This window comes from Sorex fumeus, unplaced genomic scaffold, assembly GCF_029834395.1.
Source record: "Sorex fumeus unplaced genomic scaffold, SorFum_2.1 ptg000013l, whole genome shotgun sequence".
Taxonomy (NCBI): Eukaryota; Metazoa; Chordata; class Mammalia; order Eulipotyphla; family Soricidae; genus Sorex; species Sorex fumeus.
Window position 1 is genome coordinate 17,154,323 of NW_026606070.1, and position 17,746 is coordinate 17,172,068.

Here is a 17,746-nt window from a genome sequence, read left to right on the forward strand (position 1 = left end):
AATTAGCATATCAAGTTTTTTTAAGTAGTCTATACAAAAATAAAAGTTTAAAACTTCCACCTCTGCAAAAATTCAAGGGAAAGGTGGGTGACTATGTGGGTGTTTATGTAGCCAATAAAAATGGTGACATGACAGTTTTACTCTTCAAATGTACTATTTCCAGACTCTGGTAAACAGGGACCAGAATACCTCCCAGAACAGATTTAGCAACTACAAAATATAAAATCTCATACTCCTATTCTTATTAATGGAATTGAATTAGTGGGAAGGAAATACACATTCTAAGTCACACTATGGGAAGTCTTAGCAGCGAATTAATAGTAATAGAAATCTTTCCCCATACCAATGACTAACAGTTTGTAGAAATTTGCTAAGTATTCATTCTTTAGGGATCAACTTTTTTATGGTGCTATAAAAGCCATGAAAAATTATCTGACCTTCAACAAATTTGCATACGTATGAATAGTAAAGAGGGATTAAAAATCTGTAATTTCGTTTCTCTAAGAATTACATCATGTAGACAAATAAGTCACTGAATTTTCTGCAAAGAAGATTTAAATGCTATGAATATTTAACTAGAAGTGACCACAGGGACCACGGACTCATGTTACATGCTTCCTCTGTGCAACCTTTCATAGAATCCTGTGATCACTTGAGTTTTGTCATATTTTCCACCCAGTATGACAAAGCATCCTTTTCTATCATATTGGTGCCCACTCTTTTACATTTTCTTTAACTGACAAAATCCAGTAAATTTGAATAAGTCAATAAAACAAGTTGATTCAATGGGTATTTATAAAACCTGGGGTTATCAACCTTAAAACAATCTATTCATTTTTAATGCATAGCTGGCACGCATAAAAAGGGTATGTCTGAGCTATAGACATCATCAATAAATTTCAAAGAATTAAAATGATATAGAACATATTCTCTGATATCAGTGGGTTTAATTATAAATCAATAACATCAACATGTTGAAACCACCAAACACTTAGAAGTTAACCAATACATTTATCAGTAGATCGTAAGTGGACACTCTAGTGGAATTTTACATGCTTAAAACCATATCATCAGCAGCACTATAAAATATAAGCTTATTAAAATAAAAAAGAAAGGAATGATTAAAATCATTTGTAGCATTAAAATGTTTATATAAGGATAGACACATTTAGAATAATGATATAAACCTACCATTGATAAATGATCACTTAGGGTCAGTTTGATCCATAGTCTGTTTTACTGAACCACAGCTACTGATAGCATCTACACATTAAAGTGTTATGGGGAGGGAGAGATTTTATAGTGGGGAAGGTGCTTAGTTCTTAGACCACAACCCACCATGATCCAATCCCCAGAACTGCAAATGGTCTCCAGATCATAAGCCTTGAGCATTGCTCAGTGTGTGACCCCTACCCCACAACTAAATAAAATATGTATGACCGCTTTTATGTTATATCAATTAAGTAACTGAGCAAATGAATGGACCCTAAGCCAAAAAGTATTTATTATTTGTTCCTTTCAGGAAAGTTGTACTCAAAACTGTTGCAAGTTTTAAATCTTAGAATGCTAATGAAAATACTATAAAGTAGAATAAAATAAAAATGGAAATAATATCTGTTTAATATCCCTTGATAAAGTATTTATTGATACAGAAAAAGAAAATTGAGATAATCTATGTCAACAGGGATAGACCATTACTACAGATCTAATATTCAAAGAAAATAAGAATATGATAAACATTTTTGAATCTATTATTTTGAAAACCTTAGAGAAACATTTGTTTTTTTAAAAAAGGCATATTTTCTAGAACTATGACCACGAAGGCTGAGTTCCACTGCCTCTGAGGCAGTTTCACTCCATCAAGAAACAGGGTGATGTTTGAGCAAGAACTTTATTGGCAGCAAACCATAATATTGGAAAATGGTGGACATGTATTCTCAAAGTAACCATCTTGTCTACGTAGTAACTAGATATGTAATTTTTATAGTGAAAGAGAAAGGAAGTGGCTCATTTGTTGTTGTTGTTTCATTCCTCTCCCCCCTATTTGGGTTGCACCCAGCAATGGACAGGGGTTATTCCTGACTCTGCACTTAGGAATCACTCCCTGCGGTGCTGGGGGACCATATAGGATGATGGAAATTGAACCCTGGTTGGCCAGTTGGCCGCATGCAAGGCAAACATCCTACCCATTGTGCTAAGGTTCCAGCTCTCGCTGTTTCTTTTTTAAAAAAAATTAACCGCTCACACCAGAATGAACAATAGTTTTATGCTGGTCCCCTGAGCCTCAGGCAGTAGTTTTCCACATTTCCCCATTGTTGCTATTTGTTGGGGGACACACCTCCTCCTGTTCTATTTCTCCAGATTCCAAAGCAGTAGTCTGATCTGTAGTACTTCTAGTTTGCCTTTCACTGAGGCTGACCAGGGTCTGATCCAGCACCCAAAATGGTCCCTCACCCCTATCAAGAGTAATTTCTGAGCCTCAGGGAGAACTTCAGGAACAGAACAACAAAAAGGTTAAAAAAAATAGGAGCCAAACAACAACACCACCAAAAGGCAAATAAAAAAACAAAGTAAGGGTTAGACTTTTGTGGGGAGATTAAATTGGTGATAAACTGTCCTTAATTTTTAGGTTTTGAGGAAAGGACAATGATCCTTGTTTAAGCATCTATTTTCAGCATGATTTCAAAGCCATCATATTTTTTAAAATGACTAGAAACAAGTTAATTGAATTATAGATAAAAATATTCAGACAAACACAGCTTTAAGTCTAAATGATTTGATTGGTGAGGTTTTTTTTTTAAACATCAAAGAGGAATTAATACCAAAAGCACACACTCTTAAAGTAATAATTTCTTAGATCATTTTATGAAATCAGAAAGCTCCAATATAATCATTGCCAACAGCATTTAAAGAAAAGTGAATTGTTGGCTAGGATTGCAAAGATGCAAAAATCATTGATGGTTGTGATACTGAAGTGCGTGCCCAGGGGGTTGTGAGCTCTTGCTGTTGTAGAACTTCTGCACCTTGCAGGCTCCCATCAGGTTATACCTGAGACCCACCTGCTCTGTGCAACTTGAGAACTGGTCCATATACTGGAACTATGAGGGAGCCAAGTTTCCCAGCTTCAAATGAGAAGCTTTTCACAAAAACTTCTGTCGCTACTTCTCTGAAGTAGAATCTTTGTTTTCCAACTCAGAAAAGAACTTTTGAAGATACAGATAATAAAAGAAAACATTTTCCTTGTGTGAGAATGATGTAGGCAGGCAGATAGGGAAGGCCCCTTCCCAAGGCAATGGCAGTAAATCTCCTGGGAAGCAATAACCCTGACCTCATGGACAACTAACTGGCACCAGTCCACCAGTCTGTCACAGACCCTGCGGAGGCTCAACACTTACAGGGATGACAGCAGAAGAAATAGAGACCAATTAAGGACTAGAAAGAGATTCACCAGAAATTCCAAAGCTGTTCCTTTGACACCTGACCAACCCCCTTCAACAGAAGCTCCTGCAGAAACAAATGTCAGGAAAGGAATTTCGAAGACTATCACCACACCCAACCACCTTGGTAACCTCCCTAGTAATGGACTTTTACCTAGGTAGAAGCCCCACATGGGAGCTGGTTGGAGAAACCCTATAAAGGCCACCTTGGACAAAGGATGCTGCCCTAGCCCATGTGCTGCCTGCACCCATGTGGCAGAGCACATGTGGTGCCTGGGCACATGTGTCACCTGCATCTCCACTTTGAGATGTTTACTTTCATGCTTTCATGTCTAATGCTGGGAAGTGTGTAGGGGCTCTCTCTGCCCTTGGAGAAGCCCGAGTCTCTCTCTCTCTCTCTCTCTCTCTCTCTCTCTCTCTCTGGTTCCTCTCCACTCTCCCACTTTTTCTCCCTCCTTCCCTTCAAAACCTCCAAATAAAAACTCTAATTTCACTGCTTCTCTACTCCTGAAATTCCTTTCTGTGAGGCAAGACAAGAACCCAGTAACCTTGGGTCCTGGGTGGCAGAGCAGGATGGGGAGAAAGTGACCATCTTTCTTCTCCCCGCTTCACATAAGTACCTGTGGGGCCCACCCACATCAAGAATATTAATTTTAAAGAGAATGCAGGAGTTGTGAAAAAGCAAGGGAGAGGGAGAAAGAGAGTGAGGGAGAGAGGGAAAAGGAGAGAAGGAGTAAGGAGGGTGGGAAAGAGAGAGATATGTATGTGTGTGTGTGTGTGAGAGAGAGAGAGAGAGAGAGAGAGAGAGAGAGAGAGAGAGAGAGAAGAGACAGAAATAAAAGACCAAAAAAACAAATCAAAATATCTATCACCATTTTAGTAATTTCAGAGGAACTGAGATAGAATGAGGTCTGGATTTGGCCACTCACTGCAAATAATAATAAAAAAAATCCCACTTTTACATTTCTCTGTGAATTTATTTTATTTATTTATCTGTTTATTTATTTTTTGCTTTTCAGATCACACCCAGTGATGTACAGGGGTTACTCCTGTCTCTGTGCTCAGGAATTACTCCTGGCGGTGCTGGGGGACCATATGGGATGCTGGGAATTGAACTCGAAATTGCTGTGTGCAAGGCAAACACCCTACCTGCTCTGCTATCACTCCAGCCCCACCTCTGTGAATTTAACTCAAGGCAATTTATACTCCAATAGACAGATTAATCAGATAAAACTGACAGTGAACTTTTGATTACAAGCAAGGTAGGGAAGAATTCTTAGCTCAGTATCAAACTACCTATCCAGGGATTAGAGGGAAAGTATAGGTTTAAGAAACTTTCCTTTCTTTGCCAAGCCAGATTTGAACCCTGACACATAAGGTCCCCTGAACACTTCTAGGAGTAAAATCTTAGCAGAGAGTTAAGTGTAAGACCTGAGCACTGGAGGGCGTGGTAAAACCAAAATAAATTTTAAAGAATTAGCGTATTTATCTTGATATTAATGTTTCCATGAAAACATTTACTTTTATTTAGAAGATATTATAAATATCACTTCTTTCTTTTTATTTAAAAGAGAAGTTGAAGGGCTCAGAGAAGATACCTTTAGTTATGGCACATCCAGGTTTGATCCCTGGCATCATATGGTCTCTTGGACATTATCAGACTCACCCTGAAGGTTCCTGAACCTTCTTGATGACCCGGATAATCCTCTACTCTGCTGAGCCTGGATAGAGCTGCATCTTCTGAACCCACCATTGAACTGTCAGCCAGTTAATTGAATATTGTTTGGATGGCCATTGGATCCCCTGAACACTGCATTGGAGCACCCCCACACATAGAAAAAAAGAGGGAAATTGAATACTGACTGTGTTTCAGAAAGCATTATAAACACCAGGAATAAATTACTTCAGGAAATTTTTTTTTCAAAGATGTTATAGATGTTAAGATTTGGGGACACAATTAGGGGATCCAAGTGCTGAATACCTGATTTTATCAGACATTTTCCTGATCTTTGACATCCTTTGACATATTCGGTAGGGTGAAGTAACTCAGTTACCCAGATTTACACTTATTCTTCACTTCAATTTAGAGAAGAATTAATTATAAAATTAACATAACATAGTTGAATTGGGTTATTATTATAAAAGATAAGTAGAAAATTCCAATGTCTTAACAACTCCTATATTCTGGAAAAGATTAAATTCTAAGAATTATAATCAACTTAACCAGTAAAACCAAATTTTCCTGAAAGTATCAAATGCATATTCATTCACTAATTCAGTTAATAATTCTTTTCCACACATATACACTCATATACTACAGAATCTGCATGTAGCACTGTAGCACTGTCCTCCCGTTGTTCATCGATTTGCTCAAGTGGGCACTAGTAACATCTCCATTGTAAGACTTGTTGTTACTGTGTTTGGCATATCGAATATGCCACGGGGAGCTTGCCAGGCTCTATCATGTGGGCGGGATACTTTCGGTAGCTTGCAATGCTCTCCAAGTGGGAGGAAGAAATCGAACCCAGGTCAGCCACGTGCAAGGCAAACACCCTACGCCCTGTGCTATAAATCCAGCCCAATCTGCATGTAGATATGAAAAAATATATCAAATTCCCAGACCCCTCATTTTCTTAGGATTCCAGCTGAAGTTCCAAAGCTGAGAAAATAAGAAAACACGTATATTTATAGTCATAAATGAAAGGGGAAAATGAACATAGTTAGATTAGCATGTATGAGCTAGGATTTTTTTTGTGTATGTGTGGAAGTGTTCTATGGGGAGCCATTTTTGGGGGGTGGGGTGGCAGGACAAGTTGGGCTGCAGCCTATTGTGCTTATGCCTTACTCCTGGTTATGTGCTCAGGATCACTCATGGAGGTGCTCAGGGGACAAATCTCAGTGGTAGGAATTGAACTTGGGTTGACCGCATGCCAAGTAAATATCTTACCCATTTACCATTTCTCTTGCCCTGAACCATGTTTCTTACATATGTTGTTTCATATATCCCTTTTAGAAAATCTAAGAGATAGATATTTTTGTCTCTGTTTTAAACTAAAGAAAATTTAGACTTGAAATGGGTAAGCCACTTTACTAAAAGTAGAATCCAGAATGAAAACCAGTTTGGGTGATTGTCAAAAATTATATTCTATCTGTACAAGTTGTGGCCTCTCAAACCAAAACATATCATTGAGGGAATGAATGTATCTCCTTGGGTTGATGACAGCCACCTTTCTATGTAGCTGTGAACAATGATTGTATACACTTTATTTTGTCATTTTTTTATTCTAATGGGAAAGGTATCATAAAGATTCTAGATGGAAGGGCTTAAAAGAAATAATGAGATGATATATATACTTTAGTTCAGAAGTCCAATCACCACACTAGTAAATACAGTGACATTATATATTTATTCTCAGGGATGATATCATATTGTAGAGCTATTCTTTATTAATGCAACTATCCAGTTGACGTGGTAACATCAGTTTTATTCTTATTCTTGTACAGATTACCCAATGACATTATATTTGAAAAAAATACAATTTTAAGATAGCATTTATTCATGATTTTATTATCCTATGATTTAAAGCATTAGCATTATTTGTAAATAAAAAAATCAGAAGAGCTTTTTTTTATATTTCAAAAATTTTATATTTGCATTTAGAAAGCTAGTAGCCTAAAGTGATATCCAAGGCACCATCACATCTTTTCCCCTGAAAAACAAGATAGAAGAAAAGTAAAATATCACATTTTCGTGGCATTAAAGAGTTTTGTCTAAAGCTTACTATTATTTTCTAAATTTCCCAATAAAAAAATTGAAAGCTTCTTTTTTGTGGGCATTGCTGTAATATATTATTGAGGCCAGGTTGTACTGAATCATTTTTAGTGTTCTGATTGAACAATTTGATTTGATTACATAGTGCAACACATTATACTATAGCAACATTTTTGTAAAGAGTTGCTAATACTTCTAGTCAGTTTTTGGTCTATGTATCATCTGAATAATGCTGAGTGTTATTTTCATAGAAGGAAAAACTGGAAAAGACTCATAGGCAGCAGGGAGGAGATTGCAAATTCTTTCATTATTTAGTTCATTCTAATACATGTTTTATTTCAGAATAAAATTCTAGTTCTTGGTGCCATTCCAATATGCTCATCTATAAATACCCTCCAGCATCAAAATTAATGGATCCACTAAAATATTCAATGTTATTTTGATATAAGGGTCATTAAATTTAAAATTTTCATTAAATTTTGTATTATTTATCATACTGGGACTTTATTTCATTCCAGCTAATATGGATAGATGTATTGGCATTGCTCCAATAATATTTGCAAAGTGAGACATTGGTTTGAAAAAGTTGAGTCTATTATATCTGTAGAACTGACTCTATATGTTGCGTCTGTAGAATATTATTTATATGATATATACTATATTTACTATTTTGTTATTCAGAACTAATCAAGTCAAAGCATAGGCTAATATGGAAAAAATTTAATTTGATTTTTTTAAATGCTAACATATAATCATTAGCATTGTAGGGATTATAAGCAACCAACATTTTTCCATTTTTGTGACTTTTTCCTTAGTTCCACTGTCAGTCCTTTTCCTCTTTTAATTTAGGATATGCCATGGTTCTTAATACCTGTTCTTTGGCAAATACCTACCCAAACTCTGAATTGTTAGGTCAACATCTTATGGTTCCTTGGGACTATCAATCTTGGCCTAGTAAGAAAAGGAAATTTATAAGAAACTCTTATTAAATAAAAATTATCAGAGTCTGATTCAGTAGCTGTCAACATATATTGGTCTCCTGACTCAGATATGACCATAGATTCTACTGTTATCTTCTCTCATGCTTTCCATAATTAAATTGTATTTATTTATTTATTTATTTATGGTTTTGGGGTCACACCCGGCAATGTTCAGGGGTTACTCCTGGCTCTGCACTTAGGAATCACTCCTGGCGATGCTCAGAGGACCATATGGGATTCTGGGAATCGAACCGGGTCGGCCATGTGCAAGGCAAACATCCTACCCGCTGTGCTATTGCTCCAGCCCCAATAATTAAATTTTAAAAGTGGTTTTATGTTTATTTTTTCTGTTAGCCGTTTTTTATGTATAAGAAATCTTTCATTACTCTACCTTCTCTTCCATGAGCTCTGGGGTAATAGTTGGGTCTATGACAGGAGCAAAAAAATTTGTTGTGCTGGGTTTTGGTGAAGTTGAAGGAATGGCAATTCCTGCACTGGCATGCTTAAAGTCTATCATTTCGTTTTGAAAGTATGGCATCACTCCTCCTGCTGGCTATAGAGATGAGAAAGAAAACAAAGTGGCAACAGGTTCAAGAGGAAGGTTAAACTTGAAAAGAACACTGAGCAACAGGCTTAATATGCAAAGCAAGAAATTTAAGAAGTCAAGATCACATTCTATTTTCTCGAGTATAATCTATTCATCATAATGTTTATGAATACATCCTAGCATATGTGAATGCCTAAATGTCTGATTCTAAATTATCTTACCTTAGAGAACATTTGGTTTCTTGAGGCATACATATACCTAATAGCTAAGTGGATTCTTGCATTGGTTAAATCCTCACTGCCAAAAACTACCGTGGAAGAAGTAAAAATTTGATGCGATCACACTAAAGTTTTTATTAAAATGAACAATAAAGCATGGATCCTGAAATGTCACTTGCACATCTGGTAGGAAGCTCAGTATGGTGAGGAATCTTACCACTGCTGCAGTTTCAGGAACACTGATTATGACTGGGTCAAAAGTGATTTGTTGCTGTCCTCCAGGGACCACCTAAACAATTACAAAGGTTTGGAAAATCCACATTATAAATATATAAAATATGTTCCTTCATATCTCAGGTACAAAACTTAGTTCACCTTTTTATTTTTTCCTCATTTGTCTTGTTTTGGGGCCACTCCTGACAGTGCTCAGGGCTTATTCCTGGATTTGAGTTCATGATCACTTCTGGCTATGTGGGGGATCAAATTTGGGTCAGCTGCTTGTAGGACAAGTGCCTTAATCCTGTACTATCTCTCTGGCGCCTGTCCACTTCTTTAGTTTGTTAAAATAAAAGTAATTTAGGGATGGAAGAAATTTCTAAATAAGCAGAATGCATGCTTTGCTTTGGAGATCCAGTTTTGATTCCAGCACCCTATGGTCACTCAGTCACCAGCAGAAGAGACTCTTTGGCGATAGCCTCAGGTAGCATCAGTTGTAATCCAGAAGGATAGCACAGCGGTAGGGCGTTTGCCTTGTGCTCAGACAGCCTGGCCGAGCTGGGTTCGATTCCTCCTCCCCTCTCATAGAGCCCGGCAAGCTACCAAGAGTATCTCGCCCACATGGCAAAGCCTGGCAAGCTACCCGTGACGTATTCAATATGCCAAACACAGTAACAACAAGTCTCAAAAATGGAGACATTACTGGGCCTGCTCGAGTATGACTATTTATCACCAAAATAATTTATATTTGAGAAAAAGAAAATCTACTAACATCAGGAAAGTAAACGAATGCTGCAGGCTAGCTCCGTGTGGTGAGGATTTTGCTTATTATTCTCCATTAGGCCTTAACACTCTCCACCTGAACAGTCATTTTGTTTTTTGTTTTTAACTTTTGTTTTGTTTGTTGGTTTGGGTTTCACATCTGGAGGGGCTTGGGGCTTACTCCTCCATCTGCACTGAGAGATCACTCTTAGAAAGCTCAGGGGTGCTGGGAATCTGCGTAAATAAAACAGGATTTGTACTCTCTCCAGCACCAACAGCAACAAACATACAGCAGTGGTTTTAAACATGTTTACATCTCTGGACAGGTGAAAATAGAAGATATATTTCACAAACTTTCAAGGAAGGAAAAACGCCCATCATTATTTATAATAGCACCGAACTGTCCTCCCGTTGTTCATCGATTTGTTCAAGCAGGCCCAGTAACGTCTCCATTGTGACACTTGTTACTGTTTTTGGCATATCAAATACGTCCACGGGTAGCTTGCCAGGCTTTGCCATACAGGCGAGATACTCTCAGTAGTTTGCCGGGCTCTCAGAGAGTGGTGGAGGAATCGAAACTGGGTCGACCAGGCTGGCTGCGCGCAAGGCAAACGCCCTAATGCTGTGCTATCACTCCACCCCATTATTTATAATAAAAATCTTTATATATGTGTTTATATAATAGTGATTATATTTATGTATTTTATACAATAGTACCCACATGTGATTCAGGAATACCATATGTTAATACCTTTTTAGTGAAGTGTCAGGAAATTTCTGTTGAACAGTAATTGAAAACCACTGATATAGAGCACAATTATAAGAGGGTATCTGACAAGATGCCCTCTGAGCATACTGAGAGCAACAATAACAAGAAGGAAAAGCATACTGAGAGCAACAAAATACACTGAAAGTAAGAAAAACAATGGACACAAACAAGTACAAGAGTAATGTTGGCCAGAACAAAGTCTAATCTACAAAAGTACCAGGTTTACTTATAACTTTAGTTCACGTGAGGGCTTTGGCTTCTTTACCAATCCTATACATTGCATTGCTCCACTTTTTTTAACCTTATGTAAGTAAGTAAGTAAAGTAAGTAAAGGCCCTCCCGTTGATCATCGATTTGCTCGAGCGGGCCCAGTAACGTCTCCATTGGAGACTTTGTTGTTACTGTGTCTGGCATATCGAATACTCTCGGTAGCTTGCCGGACTCTCCGAGAGGGGCAGAGGAATCGAACTCGGGTCAGCCATGTTGGCTGCGTGCAAGGCAGACGCCCTACCCACTGTGCTATCGCTCCAGCCCTAACCTTAGAACCACTAAATCACCCAATCCAGAATGCCCACTGCCAGTTCCTCAGACTACTTTATCCAGTGTAAATTGTCATCACTATTAGAACTCTCCTCATATTCATCTAACCCAAACCTAGGTCCTGTGAGAAGTCTTCAGTATTTTTCCTATTAAGTTCCTACTCTTCCTGTGGTGCTTAACAAGGGTTGTGATCTGGTGGGTTTGGGTTGCCTGAAGGACATTTGCTGATTTAACATTATAAATCAAATAGTTTCATTATTACAATTTTATTTATTTTTTAGAACAAAAAGTCTTCATTTACTTACAGGTTCTGCTAATTGTGGAATATATCCAATTTGAGTATAGATTGGCATCTGTAAAATTTTGAAAAATGTATTAGTTTTGATCTTTTCATATTTTGTGAAAAACATTTACTTAAAATTGCATGTTTTATATAATACTAAATTATTCTGAAAGTTTATATGTTTATTGTTTAGATGCTTACATGCTTAAAGTTTAGATGTCTATTAATTGTTAAATAATCAAGCATCACTTTAGTACCATGTGATTTCTAGATTAAGATGATTTCTTTCTCTTTAAATTAATACTATTTGATTAGAATTGTTGTACCAGTGATTTTTAACTTTAACATTTTTATCTTGATTTATTAAATTCTAAAGTAATGATTAAACTATTATTTCAATTCTATATAAATTGTTCTAGTTATGTGAAGCTACTTAAACTTACATTAGAATTCTGAAAAAGTACTGCAATTTCACAAATTTAATCTAGTGTTATCTAATTGTATATTATATAGTGATCAGGGATAACTTTCATATTGGTACCTATTTATATTTTTAATTTTTAAAAACAATATCCACACTTGTATGTGCCTAAAAAGGAGGCTAAAAATTTTTTACTAACTACACTTTATTTTTCAAGATGACTCATATTTTGACCTTGGCTTAATTATTTTACAATCCAGTCTTAAAGCATTTTCAAGGTTATTTACGAATGAACCACAGATACAGAATCATTATGAATAAGCACGATTTTCTTTTATATTCATCAGTTTAAGCCATAAGGTATTTAAAGTATTTTTAAACTTTTATTAATTTATAATTAGCTTAGAGTAAAAGTGATTAAAATGTGTTTGAATATTCTTTTTTCTGCAAATATATTTCAACCTCTATTCTTTATTTTTTTTCATTTAGTTTTAAATTTTATTTGAGGCACAGTGTGTGATTTACAATACTGTTAAATGGTAAGCTTTTGTACGCTGTGTTCCAAAACCACACTCTCCACCTGAGTATCTGCTTCCCTCCACCAACGTTTCTGTTAGGTTTACCTAGTCAGATTACAATCAAAGACTGCAGTACCTGCTCTTCATATTGCTGTTGTCCTGTTGGTGCAGGTGATTGGGTGGCAGTTTGTTCCCAGGGTAGGAACATGTAAATTGGATAGTACTGAAGCATCTATTTGTAAACAGAAAAAAATTATATATGTACATGTGTATACATATATAATAGGTTTCTTTAGATGAATGTCAAGAATTAAAAATATTAGCTCAATATATAAATGATTATGTTCTTTTAATATTAATATAACAGAATACAAAATTAAAAAAATTTTAATTTGATTCAAATAGCTAATAAACATTTTTGAATAGTTGAACATTGCACATTGCACAAGGAAAGAAATAAAAGTAAAGTCACCTGCAAATTCACTATCACATTATTAACTGTTTGTTTTTTAGTCTGTATAAGTTGATGCATACATATAAATTTTAGGAAAGAAAGAATGAAGTCCATCCTTGTTATTTTTTCTTTCATACTTGAAAAAAAGAGACTATTATTATTTATAGTCATTAGCACACAGAACTAAGACCATGGCTTGAGAACTATACTTGTGTTGTCTCTTTTTGACGAAAAACAAAATTCATTACTGAGCATTTTTAAAGCTAATCATATTGTCTACTTATGAAGTTTTATTCATTAGGTATTAGTAGAGTCCAAAAGATTTATAATTTTCAAAAGAACTCATCAAAGATTCTCATGCAAAGCCAGGGAGGAGAACCACCAGCTTTACGATTAAAAGAAGAGTAAAGAATTATTTTCCAACATAGTTATATACTAATAACGTATTAGTATAGGTGATCTAAATGATTGAACATTGGTTTCTGGATCTGTAAAGTAAATCAATTCCACTTTTGTTGTGTCTAGTTCTCTGAATACTTGTGACTTTGAATGAGATAACGTCTAGAAGTTAGTTTTGTTTTGCAATGTAGTGGGTGTGGAACAATCTTCCATAGTTATGATTATAGTAGGCCCAAGTGGCAAATAATATAATTTATCTGTATCCATAGTTTTTGAGCTATGTATTATCAAGATGACACGATAAGAGAAGACAGAGGTGTTTTGATATAGATTTCGTAAATGTCTAATAGCAGGGACAAGTGTTTAGATTCTTTTCTATGCCACAACGTATTTTGTCAATCAATTCATCTTTATCTGAAACATTTCACAAAGTCAGCTCACTGTATTTCTTGAGTTTCTCCAAAGGCCAGAATTTTAGATGTGAGAGGACTTGGGCTTCTTTTCTCAGAGTGGTGTAATTCTCTTGAAATTCCCTTTTAGCCAGCTTTTCTTCAGGGCTATTAAGTGAAACTAATACTACCAAATCAGCAAGTATTCATACAGTAATAACTATTGATGTTGTATGGGATTTTATTGTACTTCTATATGAACCAGAGCTATAAATTTTAAAGAAATTATAGAAGGAAAATGTATGTAGCCAACTTTTTATAAAATAGCAGTGTTCTGTTCATTTACCTGTGTTTGCTCTTGAGGCATTTTGAAAGGGAATATATAGGGCAACACCTACCAAAAAAAGGAAACACATAAAAGTTATACCTTATTTTTATATTTCAAATATGTGAGTTTTAGTCAAGTTTGAAAATTTATCCTTATCTCTATTCAAGCCATATTAATGAAGATTTTATTAACGGACTTTCTTATGCCATCATTAATGGTATTAATGATGATTGTTTTTCTTTCATTAATATAAAATTTCCTTAAAGATGTACACTAATTCTTTAAGTTTTTGTGTATGTGATCCCGAATAGTTTATTTGAATTGCATTTTTTCTTGGTATTTGATCTCAGAAAGGATAAGGAAGTATTGTCTGTAAAGCTAGGGTAAGGATTTTTACTCAGTAATTCCTCTTGCATTTCAAAGCTGATTCATATTCCTTCTCATATTCAAAGTGAATTATCTCTCCTTAAACCAACAGGAAAGAAAGAAGAAAGGCTTACGTGATTAGGGTTTTGTTGGGTCTGAGATGGTGTTTGAGGCTTTGACAGCTCCAGCGGACCCACCTGGGTTCCTCGGGAATTTCCCACCTGTCCTGGTGAAGGTACCTGATTTGGGAATGGTTTAACAAATCGTTCTAGATTCGTTGCTGAGAATTGAGAGAGGCTTGGATTCCGAGTCTGCTGCTGCTGTTGGGGAACCCCAGAGAAAGAAGGAATCCATGAATTAAATGGGCCCTGGAAAGACACAAAGGGAAAGAAGCATTTCTGTTGTGCAGGGACACTAAACTATTTGAAGAAAAGGCGGGGGTGGGAGAGGGAAGCAGTTCGCAAAAATAATCTTAAATCATTCTTGAGAAAGAAAGGGAGAAAGTAGTTTCTATAATTTCATTTCCGCGTTATAATTTAAAAGATGACATTTTTAACATATGATAAGCTACGCAAATTCACAAATATGCAAATTCACAAACACTCCTAAAGGTCATGAGAAGTATTGCATAAAATGAGGTGCCGAAAGAGTACATCTTTTTTTAAGTTGACAAACTAGTTTTAAATATTCTCTTTTCTTTTTAAAAATCTTTCTTTGTTGTTTGGGGCAATACCCAGGGGCACACTGAGGATACTTCTAATTCAGAGTTTGGATGTCACTCCTTGTGCTTTTTGGAGACCATGTGATGCTAGAGATAGAACTCCAGTATGCAAAGCCAAAGTTCAGCCCATGGAATCATTTGTCAAGTCTTAGTGATTGATTGATTGATTGATTGATGGATAGATAAGGCACATGTAATTACCAGCATGTGACTTTCTACAAAACAGTGCATTTTACTATTCTATAGATAACTGAATTGATGCCTGAAAAATGCCAAATATTTTACAAAGAAATGTAAGCCAGGTTATAAGTTTTTGCCTTATTCTTAAAATATATATGGTAACTGTAAATTCATAACTTTAAATATTGCTATTTCTTAAAATGGATTAGGAAGAATTTATTCTCATGAAAAGTCCACTAGAAAAGTTTTTAAAATGATTGGTGCACATTTACCTGAAATTGTAGTGGCAGAAGTTGGCCATTATTAAGATTCAGAAGTAACTAGAAAAGAAAGAGAGCATGAAAACAGAGTATTATACATACTAAAAGTATTAAGAACAATGATTACTACAATATAGCTCAGATCAGAAATGACTAATTACCATTCCTGTTAGAAGTGAGATAATTTCCCACCAAGATAATAATAAATCACAGTGATTAGTGGCTGGGATTTAACTACCTCTTTCCTGCTATGTGCATGTTTGCACAATCTTAGCAAATTCCAGTGGTTCAGTGGTTTAGTCATTTTATATTCTAACTCCTATTTACACCTCTTTCAGGTGATTTTAGAACAAAAAGATAAAAGATATTGTTTCTGCATTTGAAAAACTTGCAATCAAGCAAGAGAGGGAACATAATATTCTAGAAGTAATTTGGTATAGAATATAAGAATGAAGATTGGGAATGCATTTGAATGTAAAACAGGAGATATAATGCATATAAATCAAGGGGCAGACTTTTGTTATCCTTTTCAGTGAATTTTTCTATTAAAATATATATTTCTTTAATTATTTAAACTAACCTCATGACTGTGACTTGCAGATAGAAGGCGCTGTGGAATAAGCTAAAACACAAACAAAAACCAGAAATGGTGAAAAAAATGATATTTTTCAGGTTTCCTATAAGAGAGCAGTTATACCAAGCCATCACTTACCGGGGCTGGCATTGTGGCTCCCAGGAGTCCAAGAAAAATTATAATTTTCATTTTCAGATGAACTTTCTAGGAGACAAATTGCCAAATTTACCTTATCAACTTTTTAGATAAACATCATGACAATTTTTTGTTATTGCTCAATCAGAGAAGTGGATGGGTGAACTACTATACTGCTTACATATTAAAGGATCTGTAGTAAAACTCACTTCTAACTCTAAGGGTAGCTATTTATAAAATCCTTTTCTTTTTGGTTTCTTTAACTTGACCAAATGATCATTTTTTGCTGGCATATGATGTAATCAAATGAATTAATGCTGAAAATATCTTTCTTTCTTTCAGGTATCCTGTGAAACCTGATACGCACAAAAACCTGCAGAGTCACATTGACAGTCTAACCTGTGGAGCTGATTTATTTTGTTCTCAAAACTATGAAAGTAAAGCAAAGATTTCAAATCTTACCTCACACTTTTGCTTAGGAAGAGAAAATCTAAACCCAGCAAGATCTGTGCTCTTTATATGCTTCAGCTCTGGAGTTTTGAACTTCTCTTAAATTTTAAAACCCATCTTTGGAAAAGAAGGACCAATCATTTTTCAAAGGGATCAGTGATTCAGTGGATTTCAGACAATGGCTTAGCTAATAACCCCTTTCCTAATCATCTAGGTGGTAGGTATATGGATTCCAACACATTTAGTAATGTTATTAAATTATCATCTGAGCAAAGTTTCCTTGTGACCATTACTATCTTATGTCTTGGTAATGACTAACTGCTCTAGAATATTTTCATTCTGCTTATTTTATCATGGAGTATTTATTACGAGTGTCCCAATAGAGTAACTTTAAAAAAGTTTAATAAATTATAGAATTAAATGTTGATAAGTTTTCAAAATAAAATATGGAACTATAGAGCAATGGTCTAAAACACAGAAATGAAAAACACAGGAACAGTTAAGGCCCTTTTGTTCTTCAAAAACAGAACAAAACTAGACTGAGCAACTGTGAGCTAGTTTGGTGTAGGCTCAATCTTAAAACTATTAAGCATCTCTCTATCTTTAAGATACGTTTCTGAACAAATTTGCTAAATTTCTATTTATCTTTTAGAGCTTACTTCTTCATCTTTTCAGTTATGTTATTTGTATACACAATTTAATAAATATGAACCAACAAGGTATACATTTTAAAAAACAGTAGTGAGTAAATATTTGTGTTTTTAAATTTTTCTTTTAGAAAATTTAATTTTAACATTCTAAGCACAACTTCTTGTTACTATGAATTCATTTATATTTAGAATTTCTTCTTACAGTGAATTTGTGTTCTTTTTTCTTCATTTTTGTTAATGTTGTACTACTCTAGTAGAAGTCCAAGATTGAAATTATATGATAATGTATTATTGGTTTATGCCCATTGTATAACAATTCTTAGAACAACACAACTCATAAAAGTTTTGCTATGGAGGAAAACAAAGTTATTGCTTTC

The 17,746-nt window shown here is 35.2% G+C and overlaps 1 protein-coding gene across 1 annotated transcript in view; it reads right to left on the reverse strand.

The window, feature by feature from the left end:
- ODAM (odontogenic, ameloblast associated) overlaps window positions 1-16,323 on the reverse strand; it is a 40,266-nt gene extending 23,943 nt beyond the window's left edge. Inside the window, exons 1-9 of the mRNA XM_056111170.1 lie at window positions 16,273-16,323; window positions 16,141-16,182; window positions 15,573-15,620; window positions 14,534-14,767; window positions 14,052-14,099; window positions 12,600-12,695; window positions 11,547-11,594; window positions 9,172-9,243; window positions 8,581-8,742 (exon numbers count right to left, since the gene is read on the reverse strand). Of these exons, the coding sequence (XP_055967145.1) occupies window positions 8,581-8,742; window positions 9,172-9,243; window positions 11,547-11,594; window positions 12,600-12,695; window positions 14,052-14,099; window positions 14,534-14,767; window positions 15,573-15,620; window positions 16,141-16,182; window positions 16,273-16,323 (801 nt within the window). The remainder of the gene's footprint in view (window positions 1-8,580; window positions 8,743-9,171; window positions 9,244-11,546; window positions 11,595-12,599; window positions 12,696-14,051; window positions 14,100-14,533; window positions 14,768-15,572; window positions 15,621-16,140; window positions 16,183-16,272) is intronic.
- Window positions 16,324-17,746: the final 1,423 nt, after the last annotated feature.